Here is a 25,392-nt window from a genome sequence, read left to right on the forward strand (position 1 = left end):
ATCTTGTAACTGTTAGGATGAGGAGAGCGCAATGGTAATGGTGAAGAAACACCAAATTGTGGAACAGGCCCTTGAAGACTATGCCCAGACTATCCACCAGCTAGCCAATAGTAGCCGACAGATGGTAACGGCAGAACATCCAGAGAGGTAAGTGAAAATATGATAACGCCACTCAAAATGGGTACTTACTGGTTTTGTAGTCGGCTCTCATTTGGCTTTCTAATTTATCAGTTGCACAAACTATGAATCTACACTGCATGAAAGCGTTAAGTAAGAATTCTTTTTAAATAAAATTCAATTAAGTGTATGAATGTGAAGCTGTTTTGTGGCACCTTTCAAAAGAAAAATCTTTTTCCTGTGAGATATAATTTTCTGAGTTGTATGCCATGATTAAAAATTATGAAATAATAAATACAACAATTAGAAGAAAAAAAATGTACCACTTACAAACATTTAAACCCACTTACGCAAATGGAGAATAATCTTTTAATACTACCAGGAGCCTGAATGAGCATTCTGTAATATTTTAGGGTAAATGCTGAGGTGGAATCCTCATGATGGCCTGGTGCTGTATTTTTCTTCTCTCTGTCTTCTCGGTTTACTTTAGTTTGATAGCCTGTTAGGTAGTAACCTCAATATTGTTTCCAAAGGTGCAAGAAATAAGTGATTTGTGAAATTACATCTTAAATGAAAAATCCTAGCTTTTAGCCGGTTGCTATTGATGTTGTGGATTGTGTTTACAGTGCATCCAGAAAGTATTCACAGCGCATCACTTTTTCCACCTTTTGTTATGTTACAGCCTTATTCCAAAATGGATTAAATTCATTTTTTTCCTCAGAATTCTGCACACAACACCCCATAATGACAACGTGAAAAAGTTTACTTGAGGTTTTTGCAAATTTTATTAAAAATAAAAAAAACTGAGAAATCACATGTACATAAGTATTCACAGCCTTTGCTCAATACTTTGTCAGTGCACCTTTGGCAGCAATTACAGCCTTAAGTCTTGTTGAATATGATGCCACAAGCTTGGCACACCTATCCTTGGCCAGTTTCGCCCATTCCTCTTTGCAGCACCTCTCAAGCTCCATCAGGTAGGATGGGAAGCGTCGGTGCACAGCCATTTTAAGATCTCTCCAGAGATGTTCAATCGGATTCAAGTCTGGGCTCTAGCTGGGCCACTCAAGGACATTCACAGAGTTGTCCTGAAGCCACTCCTTTGATATCTTGGCTGTGTGCTTAGGGTCGTTGTCCTGCTGAATGATGAACCGTCACCCCAGTCTGAGGTCAAGAGCGCTCTGGAGCAGGTTTTCATCCAGGATGTCTCTGTATATTGCTGTAGTCATCTTTCCATTTATCCTGACTAGTCTCCCAGTCCCTGCCGCTGAAAAACATCAACACAGCATGATGCTGCCACCACCATGCTTCACTGTAGGGATGGTGCCAGGTTTCCTCCAAACGTGACGCCTGGCATTCACACCAAAGAGTTCAATCTTTGTCTCATCAGACCAGATGGTCTGAGAGTCCTTCAGGTGCCTTTTGGCAAACTTCAGGCGGGCTGCCGTGTTCCTTTAACTAAGGAGTGGCTTCCGTCTGGCCACTCTACCATACTGGCCTGATTGGTGGATTGCTGCAGAGATGGTTGTCCTTCTGGAAGGTTCTCCTCTCTCCACAGAGGACCTCTGGAGCGCTGACAGAGTGACCATCGGGTTCTTGGCCACCTCCCTGACTAAGGCCCTTCTCCCACCATCGCTCAGTTTAGATGGCCGGCCAGCTCTAGGAAGAGTCCTGGTGGTTTCGAACTTCTTCCACTTATGGATGATGGAGACCACTGTGCTCATTGAGAAATTTTTCTGTAACCTTCCCCAGATATGTGCCTTGAGACAATCCTGTCTCGGCGGTCTACAGACAATTCCTTTAACTTCATGCTTGGTTTGTGCTCTGACATGAACTGTCAACTGTGGGACCTTTATAATAGACAGGTGTGTGCCTTTCCAAATCATGTCCAGTCAACTGAATTTACCACAGGTGGACTCCAATTAAGCTGCAGAAACATCTCAAGGATGATCAGGGGAAACAGGATGTACCTAAGCTCAATTTCGAGCTTCACGGCAAAGACTGTGAATACTTATGTACATGTGCTTTCTCAACTTTTTTATTTTCAATAAATTTGCAAAAACCTCAAGTAAACTTTTTTCACGTTGTCATTATGGGGTGTTGTGTGCAGAATTCTGAGGAAAAAAATGAATTTAATTCATTTTGGAATAAGGCTGTAACATAACAAAATGTGGATAAAGTGATGTGCTGTGAATACTTTCCGAATGCACTGTATAATTTCTTTATTAAAATGTTCACTTGAACATTAATGAAAACAAATAGCCTGTGTAAGCAGTTTGTGTTATCAGCATATTTAGGAACAACATTGCAGACACTGCTATTTTGATGATCACGGCCCTGTCTTGAGCACTATATTTAATTACACTCAAGTGTCTATCTATTCAGTCAATTCATCCTTCTTACTTGCCTTAATTTTTATGTCTTTTTGATATGTCGTCTGGCATGAAGCAGAAACTAGCCATGTTACAGCACTTCAGTGCAAAGCACGCAAACACAAAGCAGTTGTTTAAAATTACATAAAGGGAAAATATGGCTATACCAAGAATTAAACTTAATAGGAATTTCAAAGATGGACATATTGCCCATATATCTTGCTGGTTAATTTTTCTGATTTCATAAATCTTTTTTCTGCACTTCTTTTTCTCTTTAAATTTTTCATAAAACATTTAAATATTTGTCTTAAATAATTAATGCTGTGCAAAAGAATACTTAAATAAAATCAGTAACAAGTAATTTAAAAATCAATAATTTGTTTTATGATTTACTTTAAGGTAATAATTATATAGCAGTATAATTGTATTCAGTGTATTCATAGATGAATGGTTACTTCTTCTGAAGAAAAACTTGAAAATCATTAGGTTTACTAGTGGCATTGAGTGTGTCAGTATACAATGCTCAACCAATTTTACTTGCTTGACTCCAACTTTAGTGAACGCATTACCATGCGTCAGGCTCAAGTAGATAAATTGTATGCCGGCCTAAAGGACTTGGCTGAGGAACGGCGTGGCAAACTTCAGGAGCGGCATAGACTCTGCCAGCTGAAGAAAGAAGTGGATGACCTGGAGCAGTGGATTGCTGAGAGAGAAGTGGTGGCTGGATCACATGAACTAGGGCAGGATTATGAACATGTCACGGTATAAAACTTAACTTTTAGTAGCCATTATAATCTGTTTGTAAATTTAATGGAGTGTTTTAGGATCACTTTTATTAATGATATGTTTATTATATAGAGAATGTTAGTTATTTTTCTATATTATATTGTATTCTCTTAATTAGTTTCAAGCCTGATATAGTATTTGAATGCATATTGTCAGTTTCTGAATTAGTTTTTTTTTTATATACTGTATACTTGGCAGTGAAATGTTTCATGCATTGCTATTGAAAGGGCAAATGGGCCTTGTGGTTGTACAAAAAGAACACAATAGCAGACCTTTACTGTTGTTTTAATGTTTATTGCAGTAAGAGGGATGGTCAAAGATGTTGGAGTCTAAATCTGAGAAAAAGATGCTATAGTCTTGATGTTGTATGTCGCCTAGGATTAGCTCCTTTATGAATTACAAGTTACAGTGAAACTTTGTATTGCGAGTAACTTGGTTTGCAAGTGTTTTGCAAGATGAGCTAAATTTTTTAATAAATTTTAACTTGATAAACAAGCGAGGCCTTTCAATATGAGTAGTATGTACAGTTGGGTCCATAAATATTTGGACAGAGACAACTTTTTTCTAATTTTGGTTCTGTACATTACCACAATGAATTTTAAATGAAACCGCTCGGATGCAGTTGAAGTGCAGACTTTCAGCTTTAATTCAGTGGGGTGAACAAAATGATTGCATAAAAATGTGAGGCAACTAAAGCATTTTTTTAATACAAACCCTTTATTTCAGGGGATCAAAAGTAATTGGACAATTGACTCAAAGGATATTTCATGGGAAGGTGTGGGCAAGTCCGTCGTTATGTCATTATCAGTTAAGCAGATAAAAGGCCTGGAGTTGATTTGAGGTGTGGTGCTTGCATGTGGAAGATTTTGCTGTGAACAGACAACATGCGGTCAAAGGAGCTTTCCGTGCAGGTGAAAGAAGCCATCCTTAAGCTGCAAAAACAGAAAAAACCCATCCGAGAAATTGCTACAATATTACGAGTGGCAAAATCTACAGTTTGGCACATCCTGAGAAAGAAAGCAAGCACTGGTGAACTCAGCAATGCAAAAAGACCTGGACGTCCACGGAAGACAACAGTGGTGGATAATCGCAGAATCATTTCCATGGTGAAGAGAAACCCCTTCACAACAGCCAACCAAGTGAACAACACTCTCCAGGGGGTAGGCGTATCGATATCCAAGTCTACCATAAAGAGAAGACTGCATGAAAGTAAATACAGAGGGTGCACTGCGAGGTGCAATCCACTCATAAGCCTCGGGAATAGAATGGCAAGATTGGATTTTGCTAACGAACATCTAAAAAACCCAGCACAGTTGTAGAAAAACATTCTTTGGACAGATGAAACCAAGATTAACCTCTACCAGAATGATGGTAAGAAAAAAGTATGGAGAAGGCGTGGAACAGCTCATTATCCAAAACATACCACATCATCTGTAAAACACGGTGGAGGCAGTGTGATGGCTTGGGCGTGCATGGCTGCCAGTGGCACTGGGACACTAGTGTTTATTTATGATGTGACACCGGACAGAAGCAGCCGAATGAATTCTGAGGTGTTCAGAGACATACTGTCTGCTCAAATCCAGCTAAATGCAGTCAGATTGATTGGGCGCCGTTTCATGATACAGATGGATAATGACCCAAAACATATAGCCAAAGCAACCCAGGAGTTTATTAAAGCAAAGAAGTGGAAAATATTTGAATGGCCAAGTCAGTCACCTGATCTTAACCCAATTGAGCATGCATTTCACTTGTTGAAGACTAAACCTCAGACAGACAGGCCCACAAACAAACAGCAACAGAAAGCCGCTGTAGTAAAGGCCTGGCAGAGCATTAAAAAGGAGGAAACCCAGCCTCTGGTGATGTCCATGAATTTAAGACTTCAGGCTGTCATTGCCAGCAAAGGGTTTTCAACCAAGTATTAGAAATGAACATTTTATTTCCAGTTATTTAATTTGTCCAATTACTTTTGAGCCCCTGAAATGAAGGGATTGTGTTAAAAAATGCTTTAGTTGCCGCACATTTTTATGCAATCGTTTTGTTCACCCCACTGAATTAAAGCTGAAAATCTGCACTTCAACTGCATCTGAGTTGTTTCATTTAAAATTCATTGTGGTAATGTACAGAACCAAAATTAGAAAAAAGTTGTCTCTGTCCAAATATTTATGGACCTAACTGTATATGCTTTGTCAGCCGAGCATCACGTGGGGATTGTGGGTAATCGTCTCCCATGCTCGTTCTCAATCGGTGTGCCTCACTCATATAGTCAACATCCGTATGAGCCTATACTGTTTACTATAGCATTGTGACCACGTGTGTGCGTGCTGTAACATGCGAGTCCCTGTCATGCACCCCAAAACACTAGGCTGAGTCTCAGTACTTTAACAAAACCAGCTTTATTCAGCGTGAAACAGGAAGAGCACGATTATTTATTGTATCTGGATTTGCCACTCTCCTATACAGAGACACAGCAATCAGGCAGGGTCGTGACCAGGTTAGTGGCTAAGTAATACTGTGCTCTTACATTTACAATGTTCCTTGCATCACCCATCAACGGCAGGCGCTTATAGCTTGACCGCAATCTTTTCCGATTCTTTTTTACAGCGCTGGGAGCCTGCGGTTGCTTGCTTTGGGATGCTGTTCCGCATGTTATCCTGTTGGGGGGGGGGGGGGGGAATCCCAAAAGACATTAGAAACCTTACAGTGCATAAAGCATTTTTTTTTTTTTTTGTGTCCAAGTATAGTGACTCTTCAGGTAAGTGATTCTGTTAGAGTGAAGATTTTATATTAGTCATTTTTATATAAAAATTTGTGGGTTGTGAAACTAATTATCTGAGTTTCCATTATTTCTTAAGGGGAAATTCGCTTTGATATACGAGTGCTTTGGATTACAAGCACGTTTCCTGAACAAATTATGCTTGCAAACCGAGGTTCCACTGTACTGTAATTTGTAACTTATAGTGTATGTTCTTTCAAAACCAAGTCAACATGAAATCCAAAAAACTACAAAACTCAACTGCTTTGCTAACATTGAATTTCCAAGACTGAAGGACTTTATGCCTTTTAATAATCTTACCTAGTGAAAATGTATCTGCAACAGTCATGTTTCATTGTCTAAAAGGGCTGTAAACGTTCCTTGTGACATGGTGGCTCTTGAAGATAACCCAATCTCTGCCTGACCATTGATAGAGACGAGAGAATAAAACTATGCCAGTGTGCTGAATTGAAAATTTTCTGAGGTAGTTGTTCATAAAGACCCATAATCCCTATAGTAGCTACTAACATTAGCAAAGTCTATGCCCACTGGTTACCAGAATGTTGACTCCTAAAATAAAGTATCACCATATCCTGTGTTTCAAGCAGAAATTTGAAAAGTGATTTTATAATGGTGGATTCATCACTATGACCAAACAACATTTTAAATAATATAAGCATAGTGATCATCTGAAACCAAAGATGTTCAAAACCCAAGCCAGTGCTGACATGTTCATATGCACAGTTTTTATGATGTTGAGGGTCTAATCACACCTCAAAATACCCACGTAACAGCTCAATATTAATCTACTTTAGCTTTTGCCACCATCAGTCGGTGAACATAGAGAAGAAAGCTGTTGACATGCTTTTTCTTGAAACTGTGGATTTAAGAAGATGCCACTCTCACCCATTTCTTAATGTGTGGCCCCATTTGACTTCCACCTCTTTAGGTCCGCTGCAGAAGATTGGTTGCACAAGGAAGGCAAAAGATTTTGTATGGTATAGAAAACCTTTATGGACCCATTAAGAAGTATATTAGTGATCACAGGGATTATATGAAAAGTAAAACGTTTGTGTTTGGTTCTTGTGTTTTTCTTAAAAGATCAGGCTCAAAACATTTTGATCCCCTCTTATTATATTAGTGTGTTGGAAAGGTTTCTGCTTTATCTGTGTTTTATAATGTTTCTCAAGTTGATAGCTGATAAAGTATTTTCTGAGCAAACAAGTAAACTGCTGTCAACCAATATTTACAATTTGCTTTTTCAGATGCTACGTGATAAATTCCGGGAGTTTGCTCGTGACACAAGTACCATTGGACAAGAGAGAGTTGATGCAGTGAATGCCCAGGCAGATGACCTGATTGAATCGGGCCACTCTGAGAATGCCACAATAGCAGAATGGAAAGATGGACTCAATGAGGCCTGGGCAGACCTCCTAGAATTGATTGACACCCGGACGCAGATGTTGTCAGCCTCTTATGAGCTTCATCGATTCTATCAGGATGCCAAAGAGACTTTAGGTCGCATTCAGGAAAAGAAAACTCAGTTGCCTGATGACCTAGGTCGTGATCTCAACAGTGTGCAGCACCTTCACAGACAGCATACAACTTACGAACATGACATACAAGCCCTCAATGGACAGGTCAGTACTTATGTATTTAGTCAGAAATTTTATGTATTCATTTATTTGATACTATTTTTACTGTTATACAGCGTGAATATGTCTTGTTGGGCACAGCCTTTAATAGTTCTATGTTTAGCTAATATTTGTTACTTGTTAAATTTCTTGTCAACCATTTCAGTTTTGCTGTAGTGGCAAGAGCTTGTTTTAAAGTGCAAGAGTTTATAAAGTAATTGTTAATGCTACTTAAAAACTGAGATAGCTTGAACAATTAGTAGTGGCAAATTGCAATGTTAAAGAGCAGAGAGCTAAAACATCACCCTGAGCCCAGAGGGAGGAGAGGAGGATTGAGAAGGAGAAACTAAGTGAAAATGCCTCTAAGCACCACAGCTACCATACACAGGCAAATAAATACAATAATCACAGACAGTTCTCTCTCTGTCTCCTCCACTCCTCCCTGCAAGCTCCGTCTTCTACCTCCCAACTCCGGCTCGCTTGCTGGGTTCCCAGCAGTCCTTTAAATAGTGCCCGACCTGGAAGTAACTCTGTCAAGTGCCTTGAGCATGGGAAAGGCACTATATAAATAAAATGTATTACAATGATCCCTCCTCGATCGCAGGGGTTACGTTCCAGAACCCCCTGCGAAAGGTGAAAATCCGCGAAGTAAAAACCATATGTTTATATGGTTGTTTTTATATTGTCACGCTTGGGTCACAGATTTGCACAGAAACACAGGAGGTTGTAGAGACAGGAACTTTATTCAAACACTGCAAACAAACACTTGTCTCTTTTTGAAAATTTTAAACGTGCTCCATGACAAGGCAGAGATGACAGTTCCGTCTCACAATTAAAAGAATGCAAACATGTCTTCCTCTTCAAAGGAGTGCGTGTCAGAAGCAGAGAATGTCAGAGACAGAGAAAAGCAAACAATCGAAAACTGATAGGTGCTGTTCGGGCTTTTAAGTATGTGAAGCACCGTGCTGAAAGCATATCGCTTGACAAAGTAAGTAAGCCCAGCAAGAAAGGGAGCAATGTGAAGGTAGTCTTTCAGCATTTTTTAGACGAGCGTCCATATCCTCTAGGGGTGCAAACAGCCCCCCTGTTCACAATATATTTGAGGAGTTTTATTTAATATGTAATACGTGCTCTGATTAGGTAGCTTCTCAGCCATCCACCAATAGCATCCCTTGTATGAAATCAACTGGGCAAACCAACTGAGGAAGCATGTAGCAGAAATTAAAAGACCCATTGTCCACTGAAACCCACGAACCAGTGAAAAATCCACGATATATATTTAAATATTCTTACATATAAAATCCGCAATAGAGTGAAGCCGCGAAAGTCAGTGTGATATAGCGAGGGATTACTGTATTAAGTGCTTTTGTTCTTCCATCCACATGACTTTCCAGCGCTTCTGGGTCAAATGGAGAACTTGAATTTTTTGTCAGCCCGGAAGTACTTCTGGGCTTCCGTCCCCGTGACTCGATAGTACTTTCGGGCTATGTAAAAAGTATGAGTCCCCAGGTCCTCCTGCAGCGTCTCCTGGCGGCACCCACTGTACCCAGCAGGGCTGTGAAGTCAAACTACAGATAACATGGTGCCCTTCAGGAATCCGGGCACCTCTATGCTTCAAGGAAGCCGCCATCTAGTGTCTTTGGGGGAAGTAGTGTCCCAAAGAGGTTGCCTTCCCCCATCCTTCCACTCTGTGGGTGTCCCAGCTGGATTGAGCTGCCGGCTGTCTATCGCAATCTACATGAGGTGAATAGTAAGCAACGGGCTGTTGGACAAGCAGCCTTTTTCCAGGTCTGTTATGTGTTCTGTTATTGCATTGTATGATTATAGTCCATCTCTGTTAATCTTAGGTCCGACAAGTACAGGATGATGCTGCACGCCTTCAAAAAGCCTATGCTGGTGAGAAGGCTGAAGATATTCAAAGGCATGACCGCAATGTGGCAGAAGCTTGGGCAGCACTGTTAGCTGCAAGTGATTCTCGACGCCAGTTACTATTAGACACTGTTGAGAAGTTCCGTTTCTTCAATATGGTTCGTGACCTCATGCTTTGGATGGATGGAGTCAACCTTCAGATTGATGCACATGAGAATCCAAGGTATATAGACAGTTACCATTGAAGTAGAATTCATTTATCCATTATCAGACCTGTTGCATCAGTGTAAGGAAGTAAGCGGGCTTGCCAGTCCATTACAGGGCACAATCAAACACACAACAACACTCACTCATACAGTACATGTTTAGTTTACTATTACCAATTACCATACATTTTGGGATGTGGGAAGAAAATCGGAATACCTCTGGAAAATGTATGGTGACATAGGCAAACAAGCATAATCCACTTTGACTGTGCCCTGGACAGAATTCAGAGTAAGTAAGTGGTATGGTTTTGAGCTCTGCATTTACTATCTCTTTAAAAAATGATTTCAACAGTAGTTAGCTCTGTGTATCAGTGAGTCGGATAACATTTACTAAATACATTTCAGCTTCCTTTATAAGTCTCTGTTCCTTCCCAGCCATTACCATAATGATGAATGTTGTCTAATTTCTTTTTCTGTCCTATACATACACTATACTAAACACTAAACAGGACTTTCCCTTTCACCCTGATGTTTGTGAGCCTTTATCCATGGACTGTGTGACTCATGGACTTTATATTCTGCACTTGTAAAATATGAACATATTTTTGAAAGATCTTCTTTAATTTTATGGGTTAATGCTGCCACCTAACCTCTCCAGGAGACTATATGGAGTTTACATATTCTCTCTATGACTATGGGGTTTCCTCCAAGCCCTAAAGACAGCCTAATTGGTCCACTTAAATTGACCTAGTATATGTGTGGATGTACTGCAATAGACGGGCATTCCTCATCTAATGTTGTTTCCTACCTTATGTAATGCACCTGGGACAGGCTCCAGCTCCTCATACATTCACTGTATGGATATGCTGTTTTAGTTCATATAATAGATGACATCTTTCTGTGGTACAGTATTTGATAGTAGTAAGTGGATTTAAGGCAGAATTTGTTTTCTAAGGCATATACTTTCATGTTTTTTTTTGTTTTTTTTTGCTTTCTGAATTATGAGGGATCACAACTTTAATTTGCCTCACCATCTATTAGTTTACCTTTGCTTAAGTTGTCAGCTCTCACAATGAGTATTAGGTGCAATTTGCTGTTTGTTTACCAGTCCTAAGAATATTACATTGCAAATCCTTGTACTTGTTTAACATCATAATTTAACCACTGACAGGCCATACCAGAAGAGCAACTGCAAATTTGTGATTTATGTGAAGTTTTCTTTCTTCTTAGGGATGTTTCATCTGCAGACCTAGTCATCAAGAATCATAATGATATCAAGGCAGAAATAGAGACGCGGGCAGACAACTTTACTTCCTGTATCGAAATGGGCAATACATTGCTTGAAAAAAAGCATTATGCTTCCGAAGAGGTGAGAGTCACATAGTAAATGAATGATCATTGCCAATGATGAAATGAAAATGCACCATAATTATTATTTTTTGCATAAGATGAACATATTTGGAATGAAGTCATCAGAAAACATTATTAAACTCAACATACAACAAAAATGTCATTCTGTTTAAAAAACAGTTAACAATTCTGTATACCTTTTCTATTCTTTTTAAGAAAGCAAGTCAAAATTATTTTTTACCAGTACCTGTATAACTTGATTGACGCTTAAGAGAGCTATGCAATGTTTTAGTTGTAATTGTTTTAATTGGGCATGTATATTTAATTTTATAGGATTATTACCAAAATGTGTTTCTTTAAATTTTAATGATATAATTTCTGAAAATATTTAATATTTTTTAAAATAATTATTTTAATTATACATGATGAGTATTAATTTAACATAGTTTAAATGTGTGTATTTGGTTGCTCTGACCTCAAAAGGTCATGTGAAAAGACAATTTTCCCTCGAGGATTAATACAGTGTACCAAATACCAAATTTTAGTTATAACTTTATAGGAGCTGTTATTATTCTGTTACAGTCGTTTGTCTACAAATGATGGTAAATAGCCAGACAGTATAGACCCTTGTTTTAGGCAGAATTTAAGAACATTGTATCATACCTCTGAGTGTTGGACTGCACTGTTTTTATAACATTTAAGGAATGTAGTATACTGTACATTTCTAGATGTGACTGTCGTGTTCACTGCCCCATGACATGAAATAGTGTTTCATATTTAGACAGTGATTTAACAAAAATAATTTGCCTTTTTTTACTGGTAAACAAACGAGTAAAAATCAAATCTTAACCATCTAAATTAACTTTACACTGCCTTTTGTTTGTTATTAGACAAGTCATATCATAGAATAAAATTACAAATGACTGATATCCAAAGCAAGGAAATCACACAGAGCCCAGCACCTTCTGGTTTCAGTTTAGATGTTTTTTAAAGATAATAAGCAACCATGGTCTATCCACAGAGAAAGTCACTGTTCCTGAGCACAAAGACATTTTTATACATTGTTTAACATTGATAAAATACCTTGACACTCCTACCATGTTAATGGACAACAGCTAATGGCATTTGGCCACCTTTGTGTGATCGCCTTTCAGTCGTGCCCACATTTTTAGGTTATGCCCATTCATTGTGCATTATGATAATAGCCAACACCAGTTTTGTCCCGTATGCTTTTCAACCACACCTTGTTATTGTTAATCCTTCACTCAGCTTTTGGCTTTCACTGTGCCATTTTATATTATGAAGTGGCTACATGGAAGTGCATTCCAATGATTTTACTATATAAGGCTCAATGTAATTCAGTGCTTAACAGTGCTTAATCCATATTGGTGAGATTACAATATACATTAAAACTAATGTCTTATAAGATACAGAATCACATAGTGAAACAAGTAATTAATTAAAATAACTGCTTGTCATATTATATATTGTAATTTCTGTGCATACTGTATTCTAATTATCCAATGTATGATTGTATATATTATCTGGTAAATATTCATGCAGAAGTATTTCCTTAATCACAATTTAACAAAGTAACATTTTTTAATCTTTGCATTGGCATGAACAAAGAGTAAGGGACCAAGCTTTAATGAAGTATTTTACTACATTTAAAGTCTGCTTGTTTTTATTTATTAACAGGCTAATGAAAAGAGTATAGTTAAATGGCTAGTACTTTTCTGTTTTAAATGTAGATTAAAGAAAAACTGAACCAACTTCAGGCCAGACGATCAGAGATCAATAAAAAATGGCAGGACAAAATGGAATGGCTGCAGATAGGTAAGTTAATACATAAGGGAGTTTACTGAGCTACTCATTTAGAGCAAATGTTAAGTGCCCTTTTCCTCACAATGTGTGACTGGAAATAATGTAGTTTTTCAGCATCAAAGCCAATTTGACATCATTCACTAGATTCAGGGGCAGTTCAGCTTTGATATAAAGTATTTGCTTAGACTTCAATATGATTGTAGATCTAAACCTACATTATATGAGAGTGGATGCTACTATTATCAGCAGAGTCCACACATGCAGCTAACTTGTAAGCTTTTCAACATTATGGTATGTGTTGGTTTAAAATAAATAAATATATTCCCAGACCTGCTTAATACAATTTAGTGGTGGATCTATCCTTATTTCATTAATGGAAGTGATTCAACAAACATGCCTCTTAAAAGTGTTGCATATCTGTAGGTTTTAATGATTGGTGCATAATTACTGGATAGTGTTTCATTTTAATACTTATTATGGAAAAAAAAAACTGAAATACAGTTTATGGATGTTACTAAAGTGGATATTTCTTGTTTTCTTCCTCTTTTTAAAGTTATGGAAGTCCTTCAGTTTGGCAGAGATGCCTCAGTAGCCGAATCTTGGTTAGCTGGTCAGGAACCAATTGTTAGGGCAGCTGAATTAGGCTCCAATGTAGATGAGGTGGAAAGCCTGATTAAAAGACATGAGGCCTTTGAAAAACTGGCCAGCAGTTGGGAGGACCGTTTTAGTCTTCTGGAAAAGCTGACAACGGTTAGTATCGGCTATCTTTTAACCTCGGCACAACCTCTAATAAAATATTAAATTTAATTATTGATTAATTACTTTCTTAGCGCACTGGTGTATTTTATTAATTTATGGTCAATAAACCAATTTTTAAGGTTGTACATTATTCAGCTTTGCCATGCCACCATTTATTGCAACACATCTCTGTGGAAGTCAGAATATTTAAGGGATATCTTTATGCTTCACAGCTTGAACAACAGGAGTTGCAGAGGAAAAGAGAAGAAGAAGAGAGAATGAGAAGGCCTCCAACTCCACCTGCTCCTGAACCAGAAGATGTCAAGCCTTGTGAACAGCAGCCAGGAGGAGAGGAAGAGGAGCAGAAATGGGTGGAATTGGAATCCACTGCTGGGTAATTCTAAGTAAAACTTGTATTAATTGTATAATTTTGTACATCTTTTTGTTATTCCTAAACTTCATTTGTTTTTTTTGTGTTTTTTTTTTTTTTTTTGTCATACTAGGGGGCTCTGCCCCCTGCTCGCTTCGCTTGCCTACCCCTGTGTTTGGTGTACCAGATATACAATACAATTTATTTTTTGTATAGCCCAAAATCACACAAGAAGTGCCGCAATGGGCTTTAACAGGCCCTGCCTCTTGACAGCCCCCCAGCCTTGACCCTCAAAGAAGACCAGAAAAAACTCCCAAAAAAAAACCCTTGTAGGGGAAAAAATGGAAGAAACCTAGGGAAAGGCAGTTCAAAGAGACCCCTTTCCAGGTAGGTTGGGCGTGCAGTGGGTGTCAAAAAGAAGGGGGGTCAATACAATACAGTACAATACATAGAACAGAATAATCCTGAATACAGTATAAAAATAAAAATTCTAGAAGTACGGAGTAGAATTTCACATTAGATGATATCACATAATATGATTTGGATTTGTTTTAAGTCCTGGAGACCTCATTCATCAAGCTGCCTCCCCCATTTTGCCATTCCACATCTGAAATAGCGCTAGTCCGATGAAAGGACCCTTCATTCCCACGTCCCCATTCATCAGGGATGACTTTACCTTAGGCAGGCAATGTACAATTTAAAGAGATTGTTATTTTCTTGTGAATTGTTACATATGCATTATTTTCACTTTTACTTTAAAAACTTTTGTAAAAACAATACTTGTTTCTTTATTTCCTACCCCGTGCGTGGTTTCATCTCTTTCTTGCCAGACGTATAATACTGCTTGTGTTGTGAAGGGTGTTGCGGCTGAACATACGGTAAGGATATGCCTTTGGATCATTTGCTGTCTTTTTGCTGCTTGCTAGCTGCCTCTTTTGCCTGTCGCATGTCGTTGTTTTAAGAGCTCGGAGCATATGATGCTTGCCTGCCAAAAGCAATCCAACAACTGCTAGCTTAGAGGTCTGTTGACTTGTTTTAAATGATGGCTCACTGCCTGGTCTCACGTGACGTTGTAAAAGCAATACCTGTCTTTTATTTCTGGCCCCGGGCGTGGTTGAATTCTTTCTTGAAGGATGTATAACGCTGCTCGCGTTCGGGGTGGGGGGTAGCTGCTGTCGTGCTGCCCTTCGATCTTTTTAAAGCCTGTACAGCCGCTGTCCTTTTTGCTACGGCCCTGGGACAATCTCTTGGCACCAAGTCTCATGTTTACGGTTCCCACGAGACGCACCGTGGCAAGTCTCCTTGGTCTCGTGGGTCTTTAAAATGTCTTTTGAGATGATCACGTATCGTAGCCTTGCATTTGCTTTCCATTCCAAGATTTTCTTTTATATATAGAGAGATGGATATACATTTCCTTGCCCTATTTTGTTTGATTTCAAAAATGCTTCCCATTTTGTGCTAAAATATTAATAGAGAACCCCTCAGTCAATTGAGTATTAACGCAAAAGTTTACACAACCATTTTGAATCCACCACAATTGATTTTATCAAGATTGGGAGGTTGAGCCCTGTGGGTTCCTGTTTCAGTGGTCAGGGAAACACTGTTTTAATGTTTCATGATTAAACTTTTTAAATATTTACCTAGTAGATAGATAGAGAATAGTCACAGCTTTATCAATGATACTGTTCCATGTTACACAAGTGTTCACTCTGTTTAAGTTAAAAGTGAATATGCATTCGATAAAATGACTCTGCTTTTTAGCTACAGTATAACTAATTGTTTTCAAAGATCATCCCATGTCAAAACTGGTTAGTATAGTTGATTATTTTTTCTTGCCAATTACTTTTGTATCTCACATTTTTTTAAATGGTAAATTTATACAGGATTTTTTAATGTAAGTTGCTATTGGACAAAGTTGATTTGATCTTTGTAGTTTTGTAGAATTTAATTGTAAAGATCTTTTTGTAGTTGGGTCCACCTACGTTTCAGCTAAACACTGACTTGTCATTAAAGGACAAAGTGAGAATATAATGCAGTGAAAAATGTAAAAGATCAGTATACAGTACACCCCTGAAATTCGCGGGGGTTACGTTCCCAGAGCACCCGCAAATTGTGAAAAACCGCGAATTTTGGATGTGGTTAAATAAAAAATGCTTATTTTCATAGTTTAAACCCTAAATATGCCCCCAAAACACTTTAATTTCAAACTCGGCTTAATACATTACCTAAAAATAAAGAACGTAAAGGTGATCCTGTATACTGTACTGCTATGTCTCCCGCAGTGCTAGAATGTAAAATACCGATGTTACCGCTATATGTACTGTAGTTCATGCAAGCGCATTTTCATTGCCAGAAGCCTTGGACGGTGCAGCTCGTTTCGGCGGCATCTTGGGGCTTTAACCCTTAAACTGCCACATACTTGGGAGTTAATGCATCTCTGGACACCAAATACTTTTTTGCTGCACTTTAAGTAAACGTCACAATTTAACAAAGAAAGTGAAATTTTAATGGAACTCTTTTTTTCATGCAAAGAACATCACAATTACTGCAACACTGATCATTTTACACACTGGTAATGAACTGTAAAAACTATTTAAAAAAAACTTCTGGAACAATATGTACAAAGTGCAACTGACGCCATGGATGAAACTCGGTAAATCACTGAGCCAACTGCACTTGAACTGGCTGCACGCAAGCACACAGAGGTAAGCGCTGACGCTAACGGGCTAGTCGAGTGCAGCGGCTGAATCCCAGAGACCGTGAGGCTGCAGTACTGCAGGGTGTCACGCTTGGGTCACAGAAACACAGGAGATTGTAGAGACAGGAACTTTATTCGAACACTTCAAACAAACATGTCTCTTTCAGAAGTAAAACGAGCTCAGTATGCAGTTAGTTATCGAGTAAAGAATAGACAAACATCATAGGGGAGCACCACCCCCTAACAGGAGCAGAGAATGTCTGGGGGAGGAGAGACAAACAAAGCAGTCAGTCAAAAAGGACAGGTTCTGTTCAGGCTTTTAACACTAGAATTACCAGAGCCAACGAAAAAACTTGTAGATCTGTCCCACCTTAAATCGTTTCTTAAATCCGTTCGCACCTTTCCGCCATCGTCTTTTGTCTTTTAAATGTGCAGATAAAGACAAGCTGCAAACAGCCGACTATTCCATCCCCCCACCGACTTAGAACACGCACAAACTTCTCCTAGCTCATGCCTTGATTGATTATCTGGGAGTGAAGTGGAGTTTTAGAGTGGAAATAATAGATCGTTATTTGGAACACACGCATTTCATGTGTGTTCCGTTTCTACAGTAATCTGTGTAAACACATTTTTAAAACAGAAACGTTTTTCATATTCAAGTAGTAAATGACAAAATGTAGGCATAAACTATTTAATGTATGAAGCCTAAAGTCCAAATATCAAAGAAACACTTTCACGAAAGGTACAAATATAACAGAACAAGTGCACTTTTATTCAAAATTATAACTGCAGAAAAAAAAAGCCGCCTTTTAGTGTGCGACATTGACACTCATTTACTATGATGGCCCCGTGGCGCAACAGTATCATTTGCTGACTGGGAATCAAAAGGTCATGAGTTCGACCCTGCACAACTCCCTTTTGAGAAGTGAACTGCTCTTATTTTTACTATTTTAGAATAAAAAGATACATTTGATTTCAGTCTGTAACAGCCGGTGTAATTTATATTTGTAAAGGTTAACTTTGTTTTTGTTTTTTTTTTTATTCACTTTTCATTCTCTCAGTCACGTTCAGGATCCTTCCCCACCCCATCTGACACTGCTGTTTTCACCTAAAGACGCGCTATAGCTCTGCAGTGTATCATGATACATACGACCGCATGTTTTTTTTTCCCCCAATCTTGCCAGTCCCCACATGTTACTGTATGCGGTTTCTTTTGTACTCCAGGACATGCAGAGGAAAGCATAGTAAAGAGCAGTAACTTCAGTGCTATATGCAATCATCAGACACTCCCCATCTGACACTGCTGTTTTCACATAAAGACGAGCTATAGCTCACCCAAGGAGCACCCTTCCTACATTTATGACATGTGTACTTGTTGCTGTGTACACACCTCTCTGTGCTATGGTTCCTATTACACTGATCAAGCACCTGTAATTTGCAGCTCTATTCATTATCTCAAAACAAATATATGTGACGTTTTGAAGAAATCATTTTATGACGTGAATAGTACCAATCAGAAAACATCGTCGAAGTAATGCAATATTATTTGAAAACGAACAGCGTCCGATTGGGTGTGATTTATACTGGCGCTGTTACTTAGTCAGATCAGAAGCTGAATAAGCTCCTGTAAGCTCTAAGTAAAGCATGAATTAATCAACAGAAATTACCGCGATCAACATTTTAAACTTAACGATTTACAGTGCATACCAATTTATAAATTTTATGTCCGTTTGAGGCTACAAAGAAAAAAAAAAAAACACTTCCTCCCCAGCGGGGAATTGAACTCGTGTCTGTACGGCACGGCAGGGCTGCTGTGCTCTGAGTCAGCAAATCTCAACATTATGCCACGGAAGGTGTTGTGACATTTTTTAACCTTTTGTGAAAGTGTTTATTTGATGATTGGCTGTCAGGCTTCACACATTCTATAGTTTATGCCTACATTTTGTAACATTTATTACTAAAATATGAAAAGTTTGTTTTAACAATGTGTTTACACAGATTACTGTAGAAACGGAACACACATGAAATGCGTGTGTTCCAAATAACAATCTATTATTTCCACTCTAAAACTCCAGTTCAGTCACTCCCAGATAATCAAACAAGGCATGAGCTGGGAAAACTTAGTGAATGTTTTGCGATGGTGGGGGATGGAATAGCCGGCTTTTTGCTGCTCGTCTTAATCGGCACATTTAGAAGACAAAAGAGAGGTGAGAACGGTTTTAAGGTAGGCCGGATCTACGAGTTTTTTTTGTAGACTCTGGTAATTCTAGTGTTAAGTAAACGGAAAACACAAGAACACTCAGCTGGAGATGTGTCACAGTCAATCAGCAGCAAGGAGAACTGAATAACGCTGTAGCGGTCCGGTGCCGCTAAGATTCACACCGTTGAAGACGGCAATTTATTTATTTTTATTGTGGAGATTCCAGGGACGCACCCAGCCTTGACCCGACCCATGCGCACTCAGAGACAAAAATAAAGCAAATGGTAATCAAACAGCAAATAAAGAATGTAATGAAATCAAATGAAATAGGAAAACAATGATACCACCCCTCTTACCCTTACAGCGATTACACATTAAATACAACAAAGCACAAACAAAACACACACAGTAAATTATGAAAAAGTTCATGAAAAATGGCAATGGATGGAATGTAATGATGAAAATAGATAGGCCAGAGATCCGCACGTTGAATGCGAATGTAAAGATAGACCTACCGGTAGTTCCTGAAATGGTGAAGACGGGTGGATGGGTTCAGGAGCACTGATATGATTTCAATGCTCCTGAATGTCATATGAATGTCAAGATAAATAATAAGGTTCTACATGAGCAGTTGTGCATCAAACTAAAAGAAGTGGGAGTTCAGGGTGGTGATTGTGAATGGGTGCAAAATTGGCTTATTCACAGGAAGCAGAGTGTTATGGTGCGAGGAACCCTGTCAGAACTGGTGGATATTAAAAGTGGTGTTCCACAGGTGTCAGTGCTAGGGGCTGCGACTGTTTTTAATATATATCTATAAATGATTTAGATAGGAATATAAGTAAACAGGCTAGTTTAAGTTTGCAGATGATACCAAGCTAGATGGACTGCAGATAATATGGTATCTGTTGAATCATTAAAGATTTGGATAGCGTACAGGCTTGGGCAGATTTGTGGCAGATGAAATTTAATGTCCATAAATGTAAAGTAATACACATAGAAAGTAAAAATATTAAGTTTGAATACACAATGGGAGATCTTAAAATTGAAAGTACACCTTATGAGAAGGTGTTCTGAAGTCATTCAGAAGGCTAATAAAATGTTAGGTTATATAGAACAGTGTGTAGAGTACAAGTCCAGATAGATTATGCTCAAGCTTTATACTGCACTGGTGAGACCTCATCTGGAGTGCTGTTTACAGTTTTGGTCTCAGTGCTACAAAATGGACATAGCAGTGCTAGAAAAAATCCAGAGAAGAGTGATTAAGTGGATTCCTAGGATACAGGCGATGAGTTATGAGGATAGATTAAAAAAAACTAAGCCTTTTAGGTTTAAGCACAAGAAGATTAAGAGGAGACATGCTTAAAGTGTTTAAAATAATGAAATGAATTAGTACAGTGGATAGAGACTGTTATTTTAAAATTTTTATTTTCATCATGAACACTGGGATAGAGTTAGAAACTTGTTAAGGGTAAATTTGGCACCAGTGTAGGAAGTTTTTCTTTATACAGAGGACCCTAGACACTTGGAATAAGCTACTAAATACTTTGGTGGACAATAGGACTTTAGGGACTTTAAAAACATTTTGTAAAATGAACTGAAACAGCTATGCACTTTCAGTTGGGTATTATTAATAATCAATTTTTAAAAAATGTAATAGATCATATACTTTTTGTTTTTATTTTGCAGTATAAAGCATGATCAAATGACAGTGGATCAATCTGTGGCTGTGAATGGAGTACACAGTGATCAAGAAGCTTCCCAGGTGAGTCAATCTTGAGTACTCTGCTATACAGTGGGACATTTTTAGAGGCTTGTATCTTGGTATTATTTTTGCAGCCTATGAATAGTTGGGCCTCAAATACAGCCCTTCATTCAAATTGAGTTTTTTCTTTCTTTAGTCAGTTTTTTATTAAACAAATATGCAGATAGACATTAGAGCAAATCAAACATGCCTGTGAAATTTCTTAGCTGGTCTAACTATAATTCTGGCAGCAGATAGCTTAAGAAGCATAAGGCTATAGAAAAAGGATTTCCAGAATTAAAGGATAGTTAGGAGATTTTCACCTTAAACCTAGAGCTAACTTTGCAGAAGTTGTGCACAAAGAGAATCATCTTCTCTTGAAAATGGAAAGAGAGCAGAAAGATCCCCAAGAGAAGGGCAACTGGAGAAGTAAAGGGACAATTACAGGAGAGGATTTTCCATAAGTCTGTAATTTAATCCCCATTTTATTTGACTGAAGTTGAAGCTTAAGTAATATTCGCATAGGATATGAATCAGTATATCAATATGCTACACCTACCAGGGAATTCCTTCGTTCAGTCAATCCCACTTAATCCTTTGTCTTACCGTTGCTTATTGTACTGCTGTGCTACGTGAAGATTCCTAACCCACCTACTATAACAATGTGAAAAGAATGTTCTGTTTTACAGTGTAATGATTTTGTTACTTTCGGTTATGTTCACATAATACTGAAATCAATAACATTAAAAAATTTAAATATGGTAGAGCTCACAATGTGTAATAAGCTTTGGCCAATAAAGTCAGCATCTTGATATTTAAAATTACACTGTGTTTTAACTTTTTTATTTTCTCTCTCAAAGCAACAGTACATTTTGCAGGGGCTTTACATCTGCTGACGCTTGACAACTGCTTGTGCACTTTTTTTATATTATTTTCCTGTACATAAACTGATCTTGTTTGTTGTTTATAAAATATTTACTTTTTTCAGTAGTTTCAAGTTGATATTAGTAAAAAAAAATTAAAGAGAGTTTGTATTTCAGTGTAATCAAAAAAGTATTATTAAAAAGTATTGTTAGATGAAATATAATGTGTCTGCTACTTTTAGATGAAATATAATGTGTCTGCTACTTTTTTCTTGGGTGCTTTGATGCTAATTGTAAAGGTATCTTTATAAAAGGATCCATACTTAAAATCCTCAAACCTGCCTGGAGTAATTGTGTTTAAGAATGTTATGTTAACTTTAGAAAACAGTGATTCAGTAATTAAAATTATAGAGAAAATTTTTATATTATGTTATATTTAGAATGCGTCATGCTATTTGTTATGGTGTTATTTGTACCTTGCTATTTGTCTTGATACTTTTTTGTTGTTTTTGTCTGCTATATGTGTTTTGTAATGTGTGTCTTCAAGTAGAATGTTTAAAGGATCTATTTACCAGTTTTTTGTGAGTACAGTAATCCCTCCTCCATTGCGGGGGTTACGTTCCAGAGCCACCCGCGAAATAAGAAAATCCGTGAAGTAGAAACCATATGTTTATATGGTTATTTTTATATTGTCATGCTTGGGTCACAGATTTGCGCAGAAACACAGGAGGTTGTAGAGAGACAGGAACGTTATTCAAACACTGCAAACAAACATTTGTCTCTTTTTCAAAAGTTTAAACTGTGCTCCATGACAAGACAGAGATGACAGTTCTCTCTCACAATTAAAAGAATGCAAACATATCTTCATCTTCAAAGGAGTGTGTGTCAGGAGCACAGGCTGTCAGAAACAGAGAGCAAAGCAAACAAATCAATAGGGCTGTTTGGCTTAAGTATGCGAAGCACTGCGGCACAAAGCTGTTGAAGGCGGCAGCTCACACCCCCTCCGTCAGGAGCAGGGAGAGAGAGAGAGACAGATAAAAACAAAGAGTGAAAAATCAATACGTGCCCTTTGAGCTTTTAAGTATATGAAGCTCCGTGCAGCATGTCGCTTCACTAAGCAGCTGCACACAGAAGGTAGCAACGTGAAGATAATCTTTCAGCATTTTTAGACGAGCGTCCGTATCATCTAGGTGTGCGAACAGCCCCCCTGCTCACACCCTCTACGTCAGGATCAGAGAAAGTCAGCGCAAGAGACACAGAGAAAAGTAAGTTGGGTAGCTTCTCAGCCATCTGCCAATAGCGTCCCTTGTATGAAATCAACTGGGCAAACCAACTGAGGAAACATGTACCAGAAATTAAAAGACCCATTGTCCTCAGAAATCCGCGAACCAGCAAAAAATCCGCGATATATATTTAAATATGCTTACATATAAAATCCGCGATAGAGTGAAGCCGCGAAAGGCGAAGCGCGATATAGCGAGGGATCACTGTACTGGTAATTTTCTGCATACTTACTAGCAGTGTTTGTTCATTAGCAACTAGAGATTGAAACTACCGTATTTTTTGCACCATAAGACGCACCTGACCATTAGACGCACCTAGGTTTAGAGGAGGAAAACAAGAAAAAAAATATTCTGAACCAAATGGTGCACTAATATGTTTAATAAAATATAGCAGAATAATATTTCAACCATGTAAATTCAACAGCGGTATTAAGAAACATCATCACTGTCATTAACAAATAAGGAGAGACTTTAAGGTTCAAGCATTCTTCTAGTTTTATGGAAACCCCAAGAACTCCTCATCGCTAGTGTCAGAATTTATTAAGCTCAGTTGTTCACAATCACTTTGCAGCATCACGTACCTATCATCACGCGACATAACCTGTCCAAAGCCACCAGGAGACAAAGCACGTTTGGACCAATGCTCCCTGAAGTTATATCGCCAGTCTAGTCCCATCTATATTTGTAATGCCACAAAGCCCTTCATCTCGTGTTTTGTTGTGGGTTTCCAGTTTGAAAAATGAGAATGCGGTGCAAGCACAGCCCTCGATTCAAAAAATTGCTCTGCATACCTGTTTGTCTCGTCTGACAGTAGCTGAAAGGCAGCTTCAGGAAAGAACAGCCTGAAGTAGTCCAGCGGCTGGTTATCTATCGAGTCCAGAGTCCAACTCAGTGATAATGCGCTTCGCTCCCTCATGAGATGTAGACGCTATCTTGCCTTTGTTTATATTTGTTTAGATTTCGCAACTCACGCACACGCAAGGATTAGATGCCGAGTCAATGAGTCTAACATTCCTCCAAGCACAGAGGGAATGCCTGTAACGTAACAGTGAGTTTTGTCGCCCTCTAGCCCTGGATGTCGACTTTTGTCAGGTATTACACATCATGGTCTGTGATGCAATATTCGCACCATAAGACGCACAGACATTTCCAACCTTCTTTTGGGGAAAAAAAAGTGCGTCTTATGGTGCGAAAAATACGGTAAGTTGATCAGTTATCCATAGTTCTGGAGTAGGAGTAGGAGTTTGAGTTTTAGCAAAGCACATTGTTCACTGTATTCGTTTATTCTCTTTTTTTTTACCTCACAGTAGTGGTTTTTTTTTGGGTTTTTTTTGGGGTTTTTTTTGTTTTGTTTTTAAGATCATAAGTTGTTTTACCTTTTTGGTTTTTGTCGTGATTTTTCCTCACAATAATGTTTCCCCAATGTAGTTTGAGATTGTCACTTTTGTGCCCTTAAAGAAGAATATCTCTGTTCAACATCTTTCTGGGTCAACCTTTTTCCAATCTAAGTGATCTAAGAACAGTGCTTCTCAACCTTTTTGGTGTTGCCACTCAGTGTTTCACAGACAAATGTCTTTGCGACCCACTACAACTTAGGTGACTTGAAGATGATCATCAGAACACAACCCCTTGATATATTGAGTGCGTCATAGGTAGGAGTGGAAATATACCACAATGCCAATCACTAAGGCAACAATTTGCAACCTACTTCCATTAAAAAGAATAGAAGCTTGCAATTCACAGGCGGTAGCTTGCGATCCACTGGCTTGTAAACACTATGTTAGAAGATGCAGCAGAATGTAAAACTGATTAACGATATGCCGTATGTTGGGTTTGTTAAAACATTTGGTCTTTTGATATGGCAGCTTCTTTTTATCCAGCTCTTCCTGATATTTCAGTTAATAGGCTTTCATTCAACTATGTAGTGTCTTCCATTTTTCTTTTCCCTACAAGGTTTTTTGGGAGGTTTTTCTTTTCTTCTTAGATTGTTATGACTGGGGGACGGGCAAAAAACAAAGCCTGTTAAAGCCCATTTAGGCACTCCTTATGTGATTTTGGGCTATACAAGAAATAAATAATTTTTCTTGTGCCTGTAGTACACAGTCTTTATTTTGCCAGCTACTGACAGAAAGCTAAACTCAAAGCTCTCGTGAAAATGTACTTTTTCACAACAGGATTAAAGACTGCTTTTCAGTTAAGTCAACTTGCCTACTGCATAAAACCATATTTATAGTGGGTAAAGCTCATGTAATATGTTTAGTTTAGAAGGTTAAATGTTTTTACAATAATTTAACTGCCGTTTTCAACCTGTAGTAACAGACGTACTTTTCCAGTGAATGTATAAATATTGATTAAAGAAAGTCATTTGGTTCAATAGCTAGTATTTTCTTCCAGCCAAGCCTATGATTAGCATCTAGTTCTGTCTTCTATTTGAAATATTAATCAGGCTTGTTGCTTTTTTGTTTCTGAACTTGGAAAGGTGATATAAAAATAGCACCAAATTTAGCCTCTGAATGGCTGCCATATATGCTAAATTTAATTGAGCATAGAAATGCTGTAGCTTTGCAAGACCCCTGAATTTACAACAGT

General features: G+C 38.2%; 1 protein-coding gene across 4 annotated transcripts in view; it reads left to right on the forward strand.

The window, feature by feature from the left end:
* The window catches only part of LOC114652128 (spectrin beta chain, non-erythrocytic 1), a 316,386-nt gene that overhangs the window by 272,346 nt on the left and 18,648 nt on the right, over positions 1-25,392 (forward strand). For all 4 annotated transcript variants that reach the window (XM_051935324.1, XM_028802342.2, XM_051935326.1 and 1 more), the window contains 9 exons: positions 17-147; positions 3,047-3,251; positions 7,293-7,667; positions 9,509-9,753; positions 10,967-11,105; positions 12,838-12,922; positions 13,464-13,660; positions 13,882-14,042; positions 20,603-20,678. In XM_051935324.1, coding sequence (XP_051791284.1) covers positions 17-147; positions 3,047-3,251; positions 7,293-7,667; positions 9,509-9,753; positions 10,967-11,105; positions 12,838-12,922; positions 13,464-13,660; positions 13,882-14,042; positions 20,603-20,678 — 1,614 coding nt within the window. The remainder of the gene's footprint in view (positions 1-16; positions 148-3,046; positions 3,252-7,292; positions 7,668-9,508; positions 9,754-10,966; positions 11,106-12,837; positions 12,923-13,463; positions 13,661-13,881; positions 14,043-20,602; positions 20,679-25,392) is intronic.

The sequence above is a fragment of the Erpetoichthys calabaricus genome, chromosome 1 (genome assembly GCF_900747795.2).
Source record: "Erpetoichthys calabaricus chromosome 1, fErpCal1.3, whole genome shotgun sequence".
In the NCBI taxonomy this organism is placed as follows: Eukaryota; Metazoa; Chordata; class Cladistia; order Polypteriformes; family Polypteridae; genus Erpetoichthys; species Erpetoichthys calabaricus.